General features: G+C 32.7%; 1 protein-coding gene across 1 annotated transcript in view; it reads right to left on the bottom strand.

The window, feature by feature from the left end:
- The window catches only part of LOC142326962 (DIS3-like exonuclease 2), a 105698-nt gene that overhangs the window by 69320 nt on the left and 15746 nt on the right, over nucleotides 1–20632 (bottom strand). Inside the window, exon 2 of the mRNA XM_075369695.1 lies at nucleotides 2801–3023. Within this exon, the coding sequence (XP_075225810.1) occupies nucleotides 2801–3023 (223 nt within the window). The remainder of the gene's footprint in view (nucleotides 1–2800; nucleotides 3024–20632) is intronic.

Below are 20632 nucleotides of genomic sequence, written 5' to 3'. Positions count from 1 at the left end.
AGTAACTGCCTTTACTAGGATTTGAATGTTAGAACTCTCTTCAAAATCAGCTGATTTATGAAGATGCATTCACCACTAGACCAAACTAGTGAGTTAACCGACAGACCTAATAAACTATAAAAACTGGACTTCGTTCTAGCAAACGAACAATGAAATACATTTTGTATATAAAGTAACAAAAAAAAAATTATTTATTTACATAAAAATTACTTCATGAAAAATCAGCCAAATTTTTGTCCACCAGTAACTCACAAAAAAAGCTTGTAATAATATTTATTTTTAACGTACAAGCAAAATAGTCATATGTAATCACTCAGAAATAAACAGAGAACATCATGGCGTGAAAATCAAAAACCAATTTTTTTCAACTTTTGCCCTGTCATGCTCCCATTAAAAGAATAAAAATTAAAAGAATTACATAGTATTATTTGATCTTTTCGTGTGTAGTCTGAAGTCATTTAAATTTTTTAAACACTTTATTCTATACAACTATACAGCAATATTACTCAAACTTATTTTTCTTATTGTAATTTGTTTACGGACTTTTTATTCTGTTGCCACATACATGCCGAGCTTCATATCGGTGAGCACAACGCAAGTCACTCAGATGTCGGCAAAGTACAAGTATAATACATACGTGTCTGGGCAAGCGAAACACCCCACCAAGCTAGCTGAACACGCAACTCTTCCACCACAGTGGCCCCACCACTCACAGACGCCTATAAAAGAGCGAACGAAAGAAATAACTTTTAATTCGTTGTCGACCACCACCTGGAGAAGCAGAAGAAAAAGATGGAAAAAGAAAGAAGTTCCCTGGCCGACCCCCTTTACGGAGGAAATTCCAAATGCTGAACAAGCTTTATTCATCGACTCGACTAATAACACATTGAGGCTCAAATATATCTTGACATTCCGGTTTGCTTTCTGTGTCATCTTTTGGTTTTTGTATTTTGTTTAAAAAATTTTGTACAAAGTGCTCTGCCAGGAATTAATTTTAAATTTGGATTGCTTGTTGAAAGTGTAAAAAATATTTCTCGAAGAGATTTCTTAACTGGTTTAGCGTAACAGCTAAATGGGTCAGAGCAACTTTTCCCATTAATATGAAAATATTTATCTTAATATTCGGTTTTATGAAAAGTACAGATATTTTTTGTTTTAGTATAACCACTTCTTAAAGATCAATGTTATTTGCTGTTCAGTAAACTCTAAAATATCGTACAATATTGAAGATCTATTGTAAGTCAATTTGTGACATACTGTTTCAGTGTGATTGCCAATTGAACACTCCATAATCCGTTTTTATAAAATGCAAGGATTCTTACAATAACAATACAATTAGTATAAATTATAAAACTCCAATTGCACCTCACTTTGTCTTATCCCAGTTTCTCTACAGTTAAAATTAAAAATAAAAGATATTGCATAAAAGAGAAGTTCACTGCTAATAAAATTACTTTATAAACAAGGGTACATTACTTAACCACACTATTAACCTAGCAACAAAGCAACATATCACATTGAAATCAAAACAGAAACTGAGTCTCCTACAATGTTACATTCAGGATTACACAATCATTTATGATTTCGTGTTTAAACATGTAAGGCGATGTGAGTCATACTTTAAGTAACAAACTTTCTAGAATATAAGCTACCTCATTACAGACATATTAAAATATTTTGTTTAGTAGGCCTGCATTATTATCTGAAAAAATACGTGCTGTGAATTTTTTGATAATTGTTCACCATTACAAAGAACGGTGTTTTTAGCGATTTAGATGACTTCATTATTGCTCAACCCCACTGAGTAACAAAATAAATTTTATATGGTTTTAAAGTACATAGAAAGTACTAACTGCTGTAACAATTCCAGACTTTTGTCACCTGTCTCACATGTGGTTTTTGGGCACCAAAAATGAGCCATTTTAAAAATCTTGCAATTTGGCGGTCTTTTTTTTAATGTAGGATACTCGGTAACAGTTCAATTTTTTTATAAGTACTGCTAGTACCTAAGAGTTAAAAGGCAAAGAAAGGCCTGTTACCCTAAGCCTTAAAAATTTATTTTAGACCCAATTTTCGAAAAAACAACAATCTGTAAACGTAACTTCAATAAACATTACAACATTTGCTTATGTAACAAAATGAATTTTGGGTACACTACGATGAAGTCCCATCATTACTCTTTCCAAAAAGCCTTTTGGAAAAACTCTTTTGACCCTCTGTACGATGCAAAATAACAATTCTAAGCTCATGGAAGAAGTGATGAAAATGGCTGTTTTTACCTGTTGGTGAGTTAGAAAATAGTCTATTATTCGGGAAAAAGATTTTTTTTACATATAAAAATACATTTTTTGGCCTTTACAAGATGGTTAGTTGAAAATCAAAACTAGTGACGCAATAAAATTTTGGAAAATTTGTTGAATTAAAATGGAATATCCCTATAAAGCTAAACTTCAAAAAAATTTACTTCACCATATAATGAACAGTATTTATATACCTCAATACAGGAAGCATTATAATATTATTGTTAATAACTCTTGCTTAGAGTAATTACTAATAATTAAAGTAATTAGAGTAATAATTACTAACTATAATAAGTAATTAGTAGTTAGAGTAATTACTCTACGCAAGTCTTTATTAGAAAATTCACCTCAAACTAAGGTTAATTAATCACATATTTTTTTTTTAAGTACTGCATAATGAATATATTTTTAAATTCAAAATCATTCAACTTTCGATTAACAATTTAATAGATAAGTTCCAATTAATAAATAATAAAAAAAAATTAACTCAATAGATTTACCTTGGTTTACTACTGCTCACTTCATTTACATTTAACGGTAATGTATGTTCACTGACTTCACATGTTAGTACAGACTTTTCTGTACGTCTTTCAACTGTATCCAATTTTGATTCTTCAAAATGTTTTTCAATTGCACTCAGTAAAGACTTCTGAGCAGACAACATTCTACTAGTTTTTATTAAACTAATGGTATTATCTAATGCAACAGGTGTTATAACATATGCTGGAAAAAAAATAATAATTTTTGATTAATTTTCTGTCTTTTTTCATATAATTTACTTTTCTTTAAAATCAATTTTCATAACTTTTCATTTGCTTACAATTAAAGACATACGTTATTTTTACCTAATAAATAAATAACTTGAGATTCACCAGAAATTTTAAGTAAATTATTTTGGACCGATGATTGGTATTCGATTTTCTTCTACAGCTCTCTTCACTTACTCCAATGTATAAAGCTAATGAATCTCTCACTTGATACCCGATTAATGTAATAATAGATGTCTCTTCCATTAAAAATGTTTGTTCATAACATGCATGGAATATCTTTTGTATTAGGTACCACGTGGAAGATTCTTTTGCTTTATTTGCCAAAGAAAGTGAAATGAACAGTGGCTGTTCAATATAGTCATCTATGTAAAATAACCGAGTCTATGTAATAGCATTTTCAAAACTACCATAATTTATAAACTAATAACTAAAATTTAATTTCCATATATTTCATGAAAAATAATCCATAATGAAGTACATATGTAAGATTTCAAGGGGGGGGGGGGCTGCAGTTCACATACGCGCCTGTACACACTAAACCCCCCTTCCTGAAGCCAGCCTACAGCTGTTGAGCGTGCGGCACCCTACTACGCACCAGTAAGCTATATAGCAGTAGTGCGGTTAAGATGAAAGCACGAGAATGTGAAAGGCTGGATGAGGGTAATGATAAACTAGGCCAGGAGCCTGTAAACCCAACCCACCGGGTCGGTCTAGTGGTGAACGCGTCTTCCCAAATCAGCTGATTTGGAAGTCGAGAGTTCCAGTGTTCAAGTCCTAGTAAAGTCAGTTATTTTTACACGGATTTGAATACTAGATCGTGGATACCGGTGTTCTTTGGCGGTTGGGTTTCAATTAATTACACATCTCAGGAATAGTCGAACTGAGACTATACAAGACTACACTTCATTTACACTCATACATATCATCCAATGAAGTTAATACCTTACGATGGTTCAGGAGACTAAACAGAAAAAAAAAAAAGGAGCCTCTATATCGGGTGATATAACAGGGAACCACAGAACATATTGTGGCCCTTAAAAAGGCTAACAAAAGTGATTTTTGTGTACGTTTCAAATTTTTATGAAACTTGGCCCTTACATTAGTGCGGGCACACCATAAGCCGAAATACACCAGCGGCTCGGCTTTGTTCGCGTCTAAAGTGCTGTTTTTTCACTTGGAAGCGCGATTTTTAATATATTTACCAAAATTAATTAATAAATAACTTGGATGAAATGTCACCTCAAATAGGTTAAAGTATAGAATTGAAGTCGGAATCTGACTTTGATTTTGAAAAAATAATTAATTCGCCCCAACCGTGGCCCTGAAAACGGCCATTAAAAAGTAACATTCCTAAACAAGATACAGCATTCTTTCACTCTTGAAAGAATGAGAACCCCATTCTTTCAAGAAATGGGTTTCGTCATTAAATAAATCTTCCCTCTAATATATGACGGCATGCTTTTCTGTTTCTGTCTGTTTCAGATTTGTTACAGGTAATACAGATCAACGACGGCGGCCTCGCGCCCCCCCAAACCCTTCCTACATACACGTGTGTCTGAATGAATTTAAAATTAATAATTTTTCTTCGAAATAGTCTTCCTTGGAACGTCTTACTTCATGAAACAAATAAAATACGGTAATCGCCGCCTGCTCCATAACATCTGTGAATGCGAATTTTTTATATAAAAAATTGTGAGAACCCAACCATCCTATTTCCTAATGTAAGAAGACGAAGAAGATTGCCAAAGGAGACAGCGAATGTAGTGAAAGAGAAAGCCCAGCAGCCGCCCGACGGAAGAAAGAAGAGGCTTGCAATTTTCCCCCTGTTACCCTTTTCAGGGATACAGGACAATACAAAGTCTACGGTATGAAAATTATTTACAGCCGCTTTACGGAAATACAGGCTACAGAAGAAACGAAGAAAGAAGAATAAAAATCGCCAACACGGACCGGAATCCGCCCCGACCGAGCCCATCCGAGATGTAGTAACAAAAACAGCCCGAGGGAAGAAAGTCATCTAATTCACTTCACCAGACACCCGTCATATTTTCCTATAATTGTAATACTTACAATTATATCCCAGCCAGCACATGCGATTCCCTCCGGAAAGGGAAGAGCATTGCCTCCTTCAAACTTAGGGTCCCTGAAAGGCGCATTCCTGCTAGACCGGAAGACGCTAGCACCGAAAGGACTTCAGAGGACGGAAGTGGAATCACGCCGGGAGAACGAAGTTCTGTATCCGCCTAGTATCTAGCCTAGGATTTGAGTCTGTGATTTTAATCTGGTGCTTTACTAACATATGGAACCGTTTGCCCCTGAACATAAAAATGTGATTCAGAAAACATAACATTTTTACAGATTTCTTTGATCAAGCTAGCAAGTGCTTTGGCTCACTAAGAGCCCGTTGCTGCACATTACTGGTGTTAAAAAATGGTTTTTAACTGGCCGATGCCATTCCATCCAGCTTCAAGTCGACATCTTAACAGTTGTCACATGTAAATTAGTTCACTGTCTGCTAATTCTGATTTAAGTAAACAGCAGATAATTGTGGATCAAGTTTACTTTGTCTTATTAATAACTAACTGATCCTGTGTTAGAACAGTTTTTCTTTTACGGTCACATTTGCCTTTCCTTTGAGGTGAAAAGAAACCGGTTTCTTTAAATTGTTTTAAAATAGCATTCACTGTCCCTAGTAGAACACTCTCCTCAAAAGCTATCTGTCATTGTGTTACAACGGTATTCCCAGAAAGAGAAAAAATCTTCAAACGCTTTCTTGGAGTCATGTCCATTATTATATATAAAAAACATACTGAACAAAAAAAATACAAAAACATGATTTTGTAATAAAAAATGAAATAAAGTTTTACAATACATATTTATAACATTAAAATTGCAAAATAACCACAATAACCTCATATTACACAGACATATTTTAAACTTTATTTAGAAAAAAAATTACCTGTACTATTAGTGAATATCTAGTAATCAATATGTCCTACATTATTCTTAATCACTGGGTGCAGTCAAGCAGTGTAGCCACAGTATAGAAATAAAGAAAAATTTCCTGTGTTCGGATTAATTTGCACGCTACTCTAAGTGTTGTAGAACCATTTACATAATCTAACTGTTCATAAAAACAGTAATTTTTTATTTCAATATTATTCACCCTGCATCCTATTCCAGTTGAATTCTTCATTGTGGTCATCGTTGTGCTGTTTAGTGCCGATTATGTACTGAACTGCAAAATGGCAGAATGGAGTTAGGTTGATGAGTTCTATATAACTGATATGTACAGCGAGAAAATAGATTCTGAAAACTTCAGAGCATCCCAAAAACTTGTGTTTCTTCTACATATACCATTGGCCTATTAAGTTTATTATGTATTCTAGGCCCTGGCTTTTCACCCGCATGAAATTCTTAAAACTTCCATCAATTCAGAATTCCCCAGCTAATAAATCATGCTTATCATGATGTAAACCACACGTGAGATCACTAGCACTGAATTTATTTCTTGCTTGTAGAGATAACCTTTCTTTTTCCTGTTTAGCCTCCGGTAACTACCGTTTAGATAATACTTCAGAGGATGAATGAGGATGATATGTATGAGTGTAAATGAAGTGTAGTCTTGTACATTCTCAGTTCAACCAATCCTGAGAAGTGTGGTTAATTGAAACCCAACCGCCAAAGAACACCGGTATCCACGATCTAGCATTCAAATCCATGTAAAAATAATTGTAGAGATAACCTAACTCAAAACTATCTTTTACCTCAGGTTTATTTTTGAACAGCACAATGCAGAAGGAAATTTCAAGGAAAACTTCCTCTTCACTCTCATAATCAGACTAAATGATGAGGAACTAGAAATGAATCTTTTAAAACTTGTTACAAGATGTTCTGAGGCTATTTCAGTTGTTTTAAAACAAAATATTAAACAAAAAGCTTTAAAATATATTTTAAAACAAATGTTTACTAAAATATGTTTTGATTTATCTTACACCATAAAAGATATATTTCATCACAAAAAAAAAATAGAACTTTTAAAAAATATTAACCATCAGGCCCAGTTCCAGTTAGTTAGTCATAACCACAAATTTCTAGGGTGCTTTAGGAATAAAATAAAAATATAATTTAGCAGTAGAAAATGAAGTAACAAACATGGCATCATTAATCAGTAATACTGTTCTCTCTAAAGGAACAGTAACTCTGTTCCCAACAAATGAAAATTTGTTTGGGTATTTTTCTGAAGAATGATTGATAATTATATTTTACCTTCATAATAATTCATTAGTTAATTTTTTATTTAATACGAAATAGTTCTTAATTATTAATAATTATATATGAGATAAGAAAGTAATTACAACATGTGAAATCATTTTCATCAATTACTGATATCGACATGCCTAAAGTGCAGAGTATTCCTAGTTCCTATTTGGCCCTCATGTATCGGTGTTCCCACAGAATTGATGCTTACTGACTGGTAGCTGTTATACTATACTACCTGTTACACTTTAAAACTCTGATGAGTTTTTCACAAAACAGAATCTGCTTTAGTTTTTTCAGTTCTCTGCAGAAATTGTTACTGCGAATAGATATTAGATGTAATGTTAATTACAATACTACTAGTAGTATTATTATTACAGTTGTACTTGACTATTGTTACCCTTGTACCAGTAATTTTACATTCTGTAAAATAGGTTGGGTAATAGATAAAGAAAATATATTACCCAACATTTAAAAATAATAAACGTACAAATCTGGACAAAATTTATTATTTAAAAAAAAAATTAAATTAAAATAATATGTTCTCTAAACAGGTCTATTTTTTATATTATAAACATAATCTATACAATGTAGAATCTACTATCATATACACCCACATACCACGTTCACTACTTTGTCCGATATAACGGTTGTAAAAATAGCCTACGCGTCGTACATGATTTCACATTGCTGATGATGATGTATAGTAATCATTAAACTAATGTACATTGATCAATCCGTACAGAATTGTAATATAATGAAATTTTCAAAGATATAAATTTACGAAAAATTAACAATTATTCTAGATCAATTCGGAAATGCGGAGTAAACATCGGTGACTTCGACAACTGAAAGTGCAGGTTTAAAAAAATTAATTGTTCGATATGATCAAATTGGGAATGTTCGTATACGAACTGTCAGTCACGACAAACACTGTTGCTCAGCGACACCGACAATACTTCGGACGGAAAAAAATTACCTCTGTAAGTAATTTCTAAAAGAAAACTTCAACTTCTAATGGTGAAAAATTTCGAAATAATTTTATCTTACGAACACGTAGAAACGGAACGGATGAATGAAAAATAAATCAGTACCGGACCATATTGAATTCGTCTGAGATCGTTGACCAGGTGCTTCATTCTACACTTGAAATTTGGCTCAAATCTATACTATTACATTAAGATGAAGAGGGTTTGGATAAACAAAAAAAACCACTCGATCAATCGCAGCCAAATTTTTACCATGTTTCTTGGGGTTCCTGAGAAGGTTTTTACACACACACACACGCACACACAAACAAACACATATATGTAGTAGTGAAGATTTTCCGGTTGAAGCAAAAACTTTAATGAATTGAATTAAACTGTGAGTCTCTACACTGTGTGAGCTGGGTTTGAACTGAATGATTCGAATCAATCGAATGAATAATATTACAAAAATAATAGAATTAAGTTTACGTTAAATAAAATAATATTAAATAAATTTTTAAAAAATTCTATTTAACAATAATAGGTTTTTCTGGGAAGCCCATTCTAGCTCAGCGTGTGAGGCTAGAATAGGTACGCACGCGTACACCTCGTATTTCTACATAGTGAGCCCCGATGCCTTAAATTTTGTAGTTAATCAGACAAAGGGATGGAATGGTATTTACCTCACTTTAAAATTTCAACCTTTTATTTGGCCATCGTAGAAACTTGAAACTCAGACAGCGGTAATATGAGTTGTTTAAGTACTGAAAATTTTAAGTCGATCGGACTTAGGCGTAGGGGTATAATTAGATTTAGAGTTATATACTTCCAAAACGGACTACTAAAAATTCATGAAACTTGGAAAAAATACATCTATATAAATTCTAACGTCCGTTCGAATTTATAACCCAGATTAATTTCTCTTATATATTTTTTTCATATCTTTATCTAAAATCGATTTCGTAATGATAATGTCAGTAAATACATTTTGCATTTTAAAATTGATAAGATCAATTTTAAGTAATAATAATGTCTCTAAATTTAAAGAAACCCTCTGGCGTATTAGAAATAAAAATCAAATTGTAAAAAGTAGATAATCAAATCGTTTAAGTATAAACATTATACATTACATCATAACGTAACACTTACTCTAAGGCAATACATTTTAAACAAATTTGATCGTATCTTAACTAATAAATTTATGTTTATTTTTTTCTATTTAACAGAAGTTATTCTTTATTCAGTCTATATATTCGCTGCAGAAACGGATTGAATGGTAAGTAGCAAAATATATATATATATATATATATATTTGTGTGTGTGCGTGTGTGTTTGTGTGTATCCTATGATACTCCCGGTAACGTAAGGATTCCAAACAAATATACATACGTACACCCTAAATACAGCACACTTCTTTTTGGACAGTCGTGTAAAAAAGAGAATGCTGTTTACATTTGCGGTGAAAGCTGGGTTAGATTGATTTATTCACACATTCATTTTTTACTTTAAATTACAAAATTAAAAAATGTATAATTTTATATATTTGAAAAGAGTTTTGTAAGCGTTAAACCACATTTTATTCATAATTTAAGTATTTAAAAAAACGGAAATGAGAAAGGGATAAACAGATAAAAGTCTATAGATAGTGCCAATTCGTACGGCTAGTGACCTACAACAACCACTCTAGCGGAATGACTGTATCACTACCCCTCCCACAGAAAGTGTTTAATCAGTTACACATAAACGAGTCATATGGCGCAAACAGTAGTTATCAGTAGGCTGATACGTAGCCTTCTTTGTGTTCAGAAATTATTCATAAAAAAGAAATGATTACATGCGTTTATAAATATTATTATTATTGAAGTGTAATTTCATTATTAATATACAAGTCCTAATATTGTACGAACACATTTCTTCAATTCATCATTATTGTTCGCTGTGTTCACATCACAGACAGACATACTTCGGGGTTACGATTTTTTAATAGTGAAGCGTATATAAAGCATTTTTGTTAACAATACGTAAATTACTTGTACTTGTTAGTTTTATCTATTATTTTTATATTAATCTAATGTTAGTTTTAGTTTGTTAAATTAAGTCTAGACTCGGGGGAAGAAAAATTGTACTTCGTCAATCTCGCGAAGTTGTGGCTAATGTCGTGAAATTTATGACCGAAAGGGCAAAAATGGAGTATTTATTATCGATCCTAAAAAAATAATAGAAAGATTTAGTGTCGCGACGGGAGTTTCGAAAAAATCTATCTATAACTTAAATTAAAGCAGAGACAAAATTTATGACTGAAAATTCGTCAACGACTTTTTCTTCACCCCAAATAAAAATCTGATGTGGACAACACATGACTTCCTTATACGCCTGTTAAATTACATTTACAATTTTTTTTTTAAAATGAAAAGAACATAAAATTTTAATTCATTATAATATTTTTAATGATTTAATTATTCATCGTAAATTTTTTTTTACAATGAGAGGTTAATAATTATTAATAAATCAATATATTTAAATTAAAAAAAAAAAAAAAGTTAAAAGAGATGAAGTCTGATTCGAAACGATGTGTCTTCCCCTAAGATCCAAATATTTAATTAATTAAAATGTTATTTGCCTATAACTTTGGAACCGATGAAAATAAGTACCACTTATGATAGATCGTTTAAAAGCTCCCAGTGAGGGTTTATTACTGCAGTTAATATAAAGTCCAAAATCCAAATTCTTTTGGATGGTTTTTTTGGGCACTTTTGGTTCGGTCGATTGCTAATAAAAGGGGAGGTGCACAACTGGATGTTACAGCAGTCCTAAATCCAAAATTTCAACATCCTACGGCCAATCGTTTTTGAGTTATGCGAGATACATACGTATAGACGTCACGCCGGAACTATTCAAAATGGATTCAGGGGATGGTAAAAATGAATATTTTCGTTAAAATCTGGAAACCGAAATTTTTCGCGATCGCAATACGTCTTCCTTTACTTCGTACAATGAAGTAAAAATAAGAAAAGACCGTGTCTTATTTCTGGGTTAGACGATTTTGACTTGTGCGCTTTCAACGTATAACAATCTTTACATTCAAGAAAAATGTCTTCCGACCGTACAAAAATTATTAAAAAAATTAAAAAATGATAATGTGTTCGAAGGTTTCGCTACATCATTAAGACGTATTTGAAAAAGATCGGCTTCAAATGGGCTAAAATTTCGACAGATAGATCGGTATCAGTGGAAAGGTATGGCATCCAATACAAATGCTATAAGTATCTGAAAAAAATTAGTGAATTCAGAGAACACAATCGTTCAGTTGTGTTTCTCGATGAAACGTTCATACACATTACTCGTTTACAAAATAAAGGATGGAATTAAAAAAAACAGCCTAAAGAATCTTAGAGAAAACCGGTTGGCAAAGGATCAAGAACGATTATTTTGTACGCCGGTGGAGATATGGAATTCATACCACAATGCCTTCCTACGTAGAAATCCACGACAGCAACAGGTGAGACTATCATCACTTAATGAATTTTTCAAAATGGCTTAAAGAGAAATCGCTTCCAAATTTGCCACCTAATCTAGTAATTGTGCTAGATAATGCTCCTTATCGCACGTTAAAGAGAACAAACCCCCTAATTCGAAATAATAAAAACAAATCTATATGCATAACTAGCTCACAGGGCAAGTCACACGGCATTCCTTCCGTGATACCAAACTAAAAGTAGGATTTTATGAAATAGATAAAGAATAATAGACGTCATTTGAAGTTTTTTCAGTAGACAAAATAATTAAAAACGCTGGCAATGATATTTTACGACTTCCCCGTACCATCTCGAGCTGAACCCGATAGAATTGATTTGCACAGACGTCAAAAATCGAGTTGCTGCTCAAAATACTACATTTATCCACAAAGATGATACTCTGAAAAACAAATTTACATCAACGGGTATAAAACACTGGGAGAAAACATCAAACGCTGCTTGAAAATAGAAAAAATTACCGGGATATGCAAGGTCTACTGGAGGAGGATATCGAATCGTTCATTATTAACTTAAGCTATGATACCAGCAGCGACAGCATGATTTCTTTAGAAATTGAAAGCACTGATGAAAACGAAGGTGGAAACAGCGAAGAAACCGTCAGCGGTATGGAGTTAATGTAATTGTTCGGTTAACTACAACAAAGGGGTAAGTATTTATAATTTCAATATTAAATCAAATAAGAAAAAAATTATTTATATCCTATTCAGTAAAGTTATAGAATTCAAGTAAACAAACTGTGCGTATGAGTGTTCAGGCGGCCGATTCAAAAAGTATCTCCTGTAAATCCTGATGCATATAAAAGAAATTACGCGACGTTAATATTCAGTAACCACGCGTGTATATATATATATATATATATACACTAATTATAATATTTCAGTATTTCTAATTATTATATATATATACTAGCTCTACCCGCCACGCTTCGCTGTGGCACATTGTGGTTGCATGGATGAGAAATGAGAAACAAAACAAAGCATACGTTTCATAGAAGTTTAATTTTGCAATACTTGTGGATATACAATATTTTTTGTTTTTCCACTGTCTGCGTAGATATAAAGTCTATCTGGTTTGCCGACTCGGGAACACGCAACATACAGTTGCCCATGTGAGAAGCAATCCGCATCTAAATCTAAACCACACAATTGAGCTTTATTGATTGTGATTGCAAATGCCAATCGAATTGGGAATTGCAATCTTTTAAATTAAAATGGTGTATCGGTCGGGATTATGGGTATTCGAGGAATGAGGACATCTTCACCTTTGAAAGGCCCCGTTAAAATCGTTGCTTCCACTACGTTATTCATCAATTTCTTCTTAACTGCAAGTCGCGTCCCGTTGCAGAGTTTTGGCTGATTAATATTCCGCAACAGGATAATTGACATTTTTTGATCGAACCGTTGGTAGAATCAATCTAATGAGGAATGTTTTCCCAGTTCCTCCTGGCGCATCCAAGAAGAAGGTCCCCCCAACTCCGTCATTTATCATTTGCATTATGCGATCATAAATGCCTATCTGTTCACGCGTTAATTTGGGAATGTTTGATTGGACATACGACTGAAGATCACCAATGTTGTAACTCTGTTCACGGCGTAAATCCACATCAAATGAAGCAATCGCAGCTCGGGTGGGTGATGGCTTTCCCAATTGACTAAGAACTTTATTTGCAATAGCTAAGCACTTGATAAATATCTTCAATATTTATCAATGCTTCGTTGTAAATACCTTCTGTAAATTCCATGGTCATATTGGTATTTTCTAGGCGTACTCTATGCAAAATATCCTCAGCCATATGCGATCGATATCTTTCCATAACTCTGTGGGAGATGAAGGAAAGCAAGCAGCCAATATAATTGCGAATAATGCGCGAATTTGGTTTGGATGTGCAGTGTTGCACGCGTAATTAATACATATATCCCACTGTTGATCGTTTTCTAATAAATTCAGAGCTTGGTGAAAGGCGCAGCTCAATCACGACACGATCACACAAAAGTACCTCGATTAAAGTGAATATTTAATTCAGATTGTATAATAATCTGAATCGGATGCAAGTGGATACGTTGTTTTTTTTTGTTAATAAACAATCTAATTGGGAACAGGTATTGTTTCACATGTGACTGCGGTTGTCGTTAGCTAGTATGGCGAGTGTTCCCCTCGCTTCCGGCAGATGGCGCGGTCACTGGTACATAGCTGACCGTTAAAAAAACTGTTTTCTCGCGGTCGCGGGTATGTGACTGATGCGAAAATAGATAAAAACAATCTTTGATGCGGGTTATATATCGTGCTAAAATTTGAGCTCAATCGGTGCAGAAAATTTTGAGTTTTTGAAGCGTACACAAACGAACTTAACATTTTTATATATATAGATTTGTGGGTTGCGAAAAAAAGCCCATAAATCGTACGAAAAAACACATCATTTTAAATTACAAAAGCAGAGTAATGCTTACAAATTACAGAATAATCAAACGGCCTTGATTTCAGATGTTAATAAACTGCTAACGTAAGTAGAAGTTGTGCTGCTTCAGTGTACAACGTGATTCTCGAATATGAATCTACTTATGAATTTGGGTCTCCTAAGAAAACAAAATCCCGCAGGTCAATTGAGAAAAAGGTGAGATTTTGATAAAAACCCGATTCGTAAAAAAATTACGAATTTGAATTATTTAGAAATAATTCAGCGGTGTATTATGTCCTTTGGAAGAGAATTCGGTTATTGTCTTCGACAACGCTTCTTATCATTAAACGAAAAGAATTCCAGCCGTGTTATAGAAAAACAATGATATCAAAATGCGGCTTAGTTCAAAAGGAATAATTTTTGAAGAGGTTTGCAATGTTCAATCATTGCAAAGGGTTTCGCGTATTAAAAGTAATTACAGTCCGTATAAAATTGGTTTGACACACAACGCCATATTGGTAAGTCGTATTTTTATTCGGCTCCTAACGAGTATGTTTGCCGGCCTCCGTGGCGCGAGTGGTAACGTCTCGGACTTTAATCCGGTGGTTCCGAGTTGGAATCCCGGTCAGGCATGGCATTTTCATACGCTATAAATCATTCATATCATCATCTGAAACAATGCATAACGATGGTTTCGGAGGTTAAAAAAAAAACAAAAAAATAAATAATACTAAGTTGTGTGGTTTCAGTGTTACTATTTGTGAATTTTGTTCTTTGCTTTTACACAGCAAAGAACGCTAAATGACCAAAAACGATTGTTTGGTCATATATAAATAAAAAAATAACCTAACAAAGGATTTTTTGGTCATTATGTAGGGATATTATTTTCTGTGTATTTGGTTATTTCGACTTTTTTTGTTTGAATAGTCTTAAGTCTATCTGGGCTATAACAAAGTTGGGTGTTTTAATTTATTTACTGTAAGTCATCCTTCTTGGTGGCTTTTCTTTTTGTTTTGGTGTTTTTTGTTTTTTTTTTTAATAAAATACAATGTTTTAGCTGTTAAATATAATTCAAAGAAATTTGTTACTTAATCAGTTGTGATTTTGTTTACATTGGCAACGGCCATACGGGCTCTTTGTGATTGGTCGTTGTGTTTGACAGCGGCCATCTTGCATTGATCTGATTGGTTTTCCTTTGTTTACATTTCCATCTGATTTATTAGCCTCTTATTTATTAAAAAACTGTACAAATTAAAAATAGATAGATAGATTTATTAAAAATAGATGAAAACAATCTTTGATGCGGGTTATATATCGTGCTAGAATTTGAGCTCAATCGGTGCAGAACATTTTGAGTTTTTGAAGCCTTTCTTTTTCCTGTTTAGCCTCCGGTAACTACCGTTTAGATAATTCTTCAGAGGATGAATGAGGATGATATATATGAGTGTAAATGAAGTGTAGTCTTGTACATTCTCAGTTCGACCATTCCTGAGATGTGTGGTTAATTTTGAAACCCAATCACCAAAGAACACCGGTATCCACGATCTAGTATTCAAATCCGTGTAAAAATAACTGGCTTTACTAGGACTTGAACGCTGTAACTCTCGACTTTCAAATCAGCTGATTTGGGAAGACGCGTTAACCACTAGACCAACCCGTTGGGTTGAGTTTTTGAAGCCGTACACAAACGAACTTAACATTTTTATATATATAGATATAGATATATATAGATTATATATTTTATATATATATATAGATATAAACTAAAGAAGTTAGAAAATTATCCAAATTAATAGAAAATTTTCTAATACAATTCATAAGGTCAACATCCAAACAAACAAAATAAGAAAAAGGTGAAAGTAGAAAACCTCGACGTTTCGTCCAAGATGTAGGACTTTATCAATACAAATCACAAAATCATGAATTGCATTAGAAAATTTTCTATTAATCTGGATAATTTTCTAACTTATTTAGTTTTTTTTTATATTTGTCTAACCAAAGAATAGAGTTTAGTTATTATTATATATATATATTTATAACAATAAATTTAAATAAATTAAGACATTTTATTTGAGTTTTTTACGAGTTAATGGAATCGTTAATTGTCTACCTACAAACAGTAAAATTTCACTATCTTAGATTAAATTTCTATGACAATAAACAAATAATAAATTCGATTCGGTTTTCGTCATCTGATTTCGAGAAATTCGTAGCGCTGTCAGTATTAAGAGATACAACGAGAGGCTCAGTTTTGTTTTCTGTTGTAATATCCAATTGCCAATAATTTGATTCAACAGTATCCGTTACATGTTTAATGCAGTTTTCCCATTCCTGCTGGCCTGTTTTATCGATGGCTTTTGATCATAAATTATTAACATCAGATATTTTAAAAGCAGTATTTTCTGACGCTACATAACTTTTGATTTTTCTCCAAATTAACTCGATCGGGTCGAGTAAACAATGATAGAGAGGAAACAGAAGCACGGTTTTGTCATTGGATCTTGTTAATTCACCAATTTTATACGCATTAAAATTACTTTTAATACGCGAAATCCTGTGCAACAATCGGGCCTTAAGTTCATCCTCTTCAAAAATCATTCCTTTCGAATTAAGCCGAATTTTGATATCATTATTTTTCCCAGACGCGGCTGGAATTTTTTCCTTTTTATACAAACGATTGGGCGTTGTCTAAGACAATAATCGAATTATCTTCCAGAGCAGCTAACAAAAAACTAAACCGTTTCTCAATAAATAAAATTCGTCTACTCATTTACGAATCGCGTTTTTATCGAAATCGTCAACATTTTCTTCAGTTGACCTGCGGGCTTTTATTTTCTTAGGAGACCGTAATTCATTAGTAGATTTATACTCGCGAATCACGTTATACACTGAAGCAGCACAATTTCCTCTATGTTATCAGTTTTATTAACGACATCCGAAATCAACGCCGTCGGATTACTCTATAATTCGCTTTTTTAAGTATTTAAAACTACGTGTTTTCCGCACGACTTAAGGGCTTTTATTGCGGTATTTTTTTTCGGAGGGGATATCAGTAATCGTGCACTATTATCAGTTGAATCCGTATCAGACACGGTCTCAAAATAACGATTTTGCACAGTTATTAAGGTCGGATGACACTACAATATTCCACCATTACTTTTGCAAAAATCCCGCCGTACGGGAGTAAATTAAGGGTGCGGGTGTAAAAAATTGCAAAATTTGTAAAACGGCTATGCGGGATTTTTGGGGTCGCAGATGACAAACCCGAAAGCGACAAAAAATATTCGTTAATTTTATTTAAATAATCAAAAACTTCACTATTTCGTTACTTTGTATAAGTTTGATTAAAAATTTGTTTGATATTTTATATATTTCATTGCATGATGTTGCCTTTTGAAATCCTAATTACCCTACTAATTAAACTCATGCAATGTCAGATAATAATTTGATTAAAGTAAAGACTAAAAGCAAGTTTAAAAAAAAAAAGTAATATTATTTATTTTAAGTTTTGTTCCTTACGGAAACATTTTTAAAATTCAAAACAGTAATTTAAATAAATTTTAAATAGTTTATAAAAAAATATTTACGATCCTCCCAAGTCCAAAAAGATCTATTTTTGCCAGACGAATGTTTGTGTGTATGTATGCGCAAGTCTGTATTTGGTCTTACAATTCGACCCCGTTGACGATTTTCTTCAAACTTGGTCGACAGATACTACCTTCGGAGGAGGGACGTATTAAACTCTACAAAAATTTGGAAAATGGGTAAGGGTTTTTGACTTAAATAAAATTCCAAACCTTTACTAGGGTTCTATTATAAAAGATTTTCTTACAATAATTGGATTATTTTTATCAAGATCACAAATCATCAAATATTTTTATTTAATATTAACTGCCCTCCACAAAAAACGGCTTTACATTTTTTTAGCTATATCGTACTTAGAAAATTAATTAATGGGAATTTTTTACATCGACAAACTTTTTGCCCATCCACTCCAATGCCCTTTGCTAATTTTTTTTTTTAATCTTTTGATAGCTCTTACTCTTTGGCATTTCTTGAAAAAATAGCCAAATATTTTCTTCCTTTCCAAGAAAATAACCGTTTTGTGTATTTAAAATTACGGCTGTCTTAGTATTTTTAAAAACAATTTAAAAATCTTATTATCACCACTTAGGGTTAGTTTCTTAAAAATTAATTTTACACGAATCCTTTCCTTAGAGTACGGGAACCCCCAACATGGAAACAAATTTTGTTAGACGATTTCAAATTTTTAATGATCAAAAAATATTTTGTTAAACAATAAACTCACTGAAATAACTTAGAACTCCTCCTCTAATGGTGGGAAACTCCCAAATATTTTTAAAAAATCAAACTTTTTTTTTAAATTTTGACGATTATTTAAAATCCAATTTTAGTGAATAACTTAAAAAAGCCCCTTGAAGCACAGCCTCTAAATTCTCAAAGGAATTATATTATCATAAAGATACAAATAAAGTTAAAAATTGTTGAATCGAAAAAATTAATCGCGTAACTTGACCGGCTATGTAATTCATTGTCGGATTTTTTAAATACACTTTAAAAGTGCACAGCTATAAATTGTCCGCCTACAGTAGTTATTTTACATTAAAAAATAAATAAACCGAATAAACAGACCTGCCGAGGACTTACTATTATTGTTGGATTTTTTAGAATGTCGTGTAGATACGTCACTTATATTGAAAGATACAAAAACATCAGTAGAATATCCACGTAACATGTAACATAATATAAGAATGATAGTGATGAAGAAAGTAAAAGGAACTATCGACAATTAAGAAATGCTGTAAACAGGAAGTGCAAACTAGCGAAAGAAGAGTGGATTAAAGAAAAGTGTTCAGAAGTGGAAAGAGAAATGAACATTGGTAAAATAAACGGAGCATACAGGAAAGTTAAGGAAAATTTTGGGGTACATAAATTAAAATCTAATAATGTGTCAAACAAAGATGGTACACCAATATATAATACGAAAGGTAAAGTCAATAGATGGGTGGAATATATTGAAGAGTTATACGGAGGAAATGAATTAGAAAATGGTGTTATAGAGGAAAAAGAGGAGGATGAAATGGGAGAAACAATACCTAAGATCTGAATTTAAGAGAGCATTAAAAGATTTAAATGGCAGAAAGGCTCCTGGAATAGACGGAATACCTGTAGAATTATTGCGCAGTGCAGGTGAGGAAGCGATTGATAGATTATTTAAACTGGTGTGTAATATTTATGAGAAACGGGAAGTCCCGTCAGACTTCAAACAAAGTGTTATAGTTATAATACCAAAGAAAGCAGGGGTAGATAAATGCGAAGAATACAGAACAATTAGTTTAACTAGTCATGCATCAAAAATCTTAACTAGAATTCTATACAGAAGAATTGAGAGGAGAGTGGAAGAAGTGTTAGGAGAAGACCAATTTGGTTTCAGGAAAAGTATAGGGACAAAGGAAGCAATTTTAGGCCTCAGATTAATAGTAGAAGGAAGATTAAAGAAAACCAAACCGACATACTTGGCGTTTATATATACCTAGAAAAGGCATTCGATAACGTAGACTGGAATAAAATGTTCAGCATTTTAAAAAAAATAGGGTTCAAATGCAGAGATAGAAGATCAATTGCTAACATGTACAGGAACTAAACAGCAACAGTAATAATTGAAGAACATAAGAAAGAAGCCGTAATAAGAAAGAGAGTCCGACAAGGATGTTCCCTATCTCCGTTACTTTTTAAACTTTACATGGAACTAACAATTAATGATGTTAAAGAACAATTTAGATTCTGAGTAACAGTACAAGGTGAAAAGATAAAGATGCTACGATTTGCTGATGATATAGTAATTCTAGCCGAGATTAAAAAGGATTTAGAAGAAACAATGAACGGTATAGATGAAGTCCTACGCAAGAACTATCGCGTGAAAATAAACCAGAACAAAACAAAAGTAATGAAATGTATTAGAAATAACAAAGATGGACCACTGAATGTGAAAATAGGAGGAGAAAAGATTATGGAGGTAGAAGAATTTTGTTATTTGGGAAGTAGAATTACTAAAGATGGACGAAGCAGGAGAGATATAAAATGCCGAAAGCACAAGCGAAACGAGCCTTCAGTCAGAAATATAATTTGTTTACATCAAAAATTAATTTAAATGTCAGGAAAAAATTTTTCAAAATAATGTTTGAAGTGTCGCTTTATATGGAAGTGAAGCTTAGTCAATCGGAGTAAGTGAGAAGAAAAGATTAGAAGCTTTTGAAATGTGGTGCTATAGGAGAATGTTAAAAATCTAATTGGTGGATAAAGTGACAAATGAAGAGGTATTGCGACAAATAGATGAAGAAAGAAGCATTTGGAAAAATATAGTTAAAAGAAGAGACAGACT

The sequence above is a fragment of the Lycorma delicatula genome, chromosome 6 (genome assembly GCF_047948215.1).
Source record: "Lycorma delicatula isolate Av1 chromosome 6, ASM4794821v1, whole genome shotgun sequence".
NCBI classification, from domain to species: domain Eukaryota; kingdom Metazoa; phylum Arthropoda; class Insecta; order Hemiptera; family Fulgoridae; genus Lycorma; species Lycorma delicatula.
The sequence above is the reverse complement of the archived record's forward strand: the minus strand, read 5'-3'. Positions and strand labels throughout refer to the sequence as shown.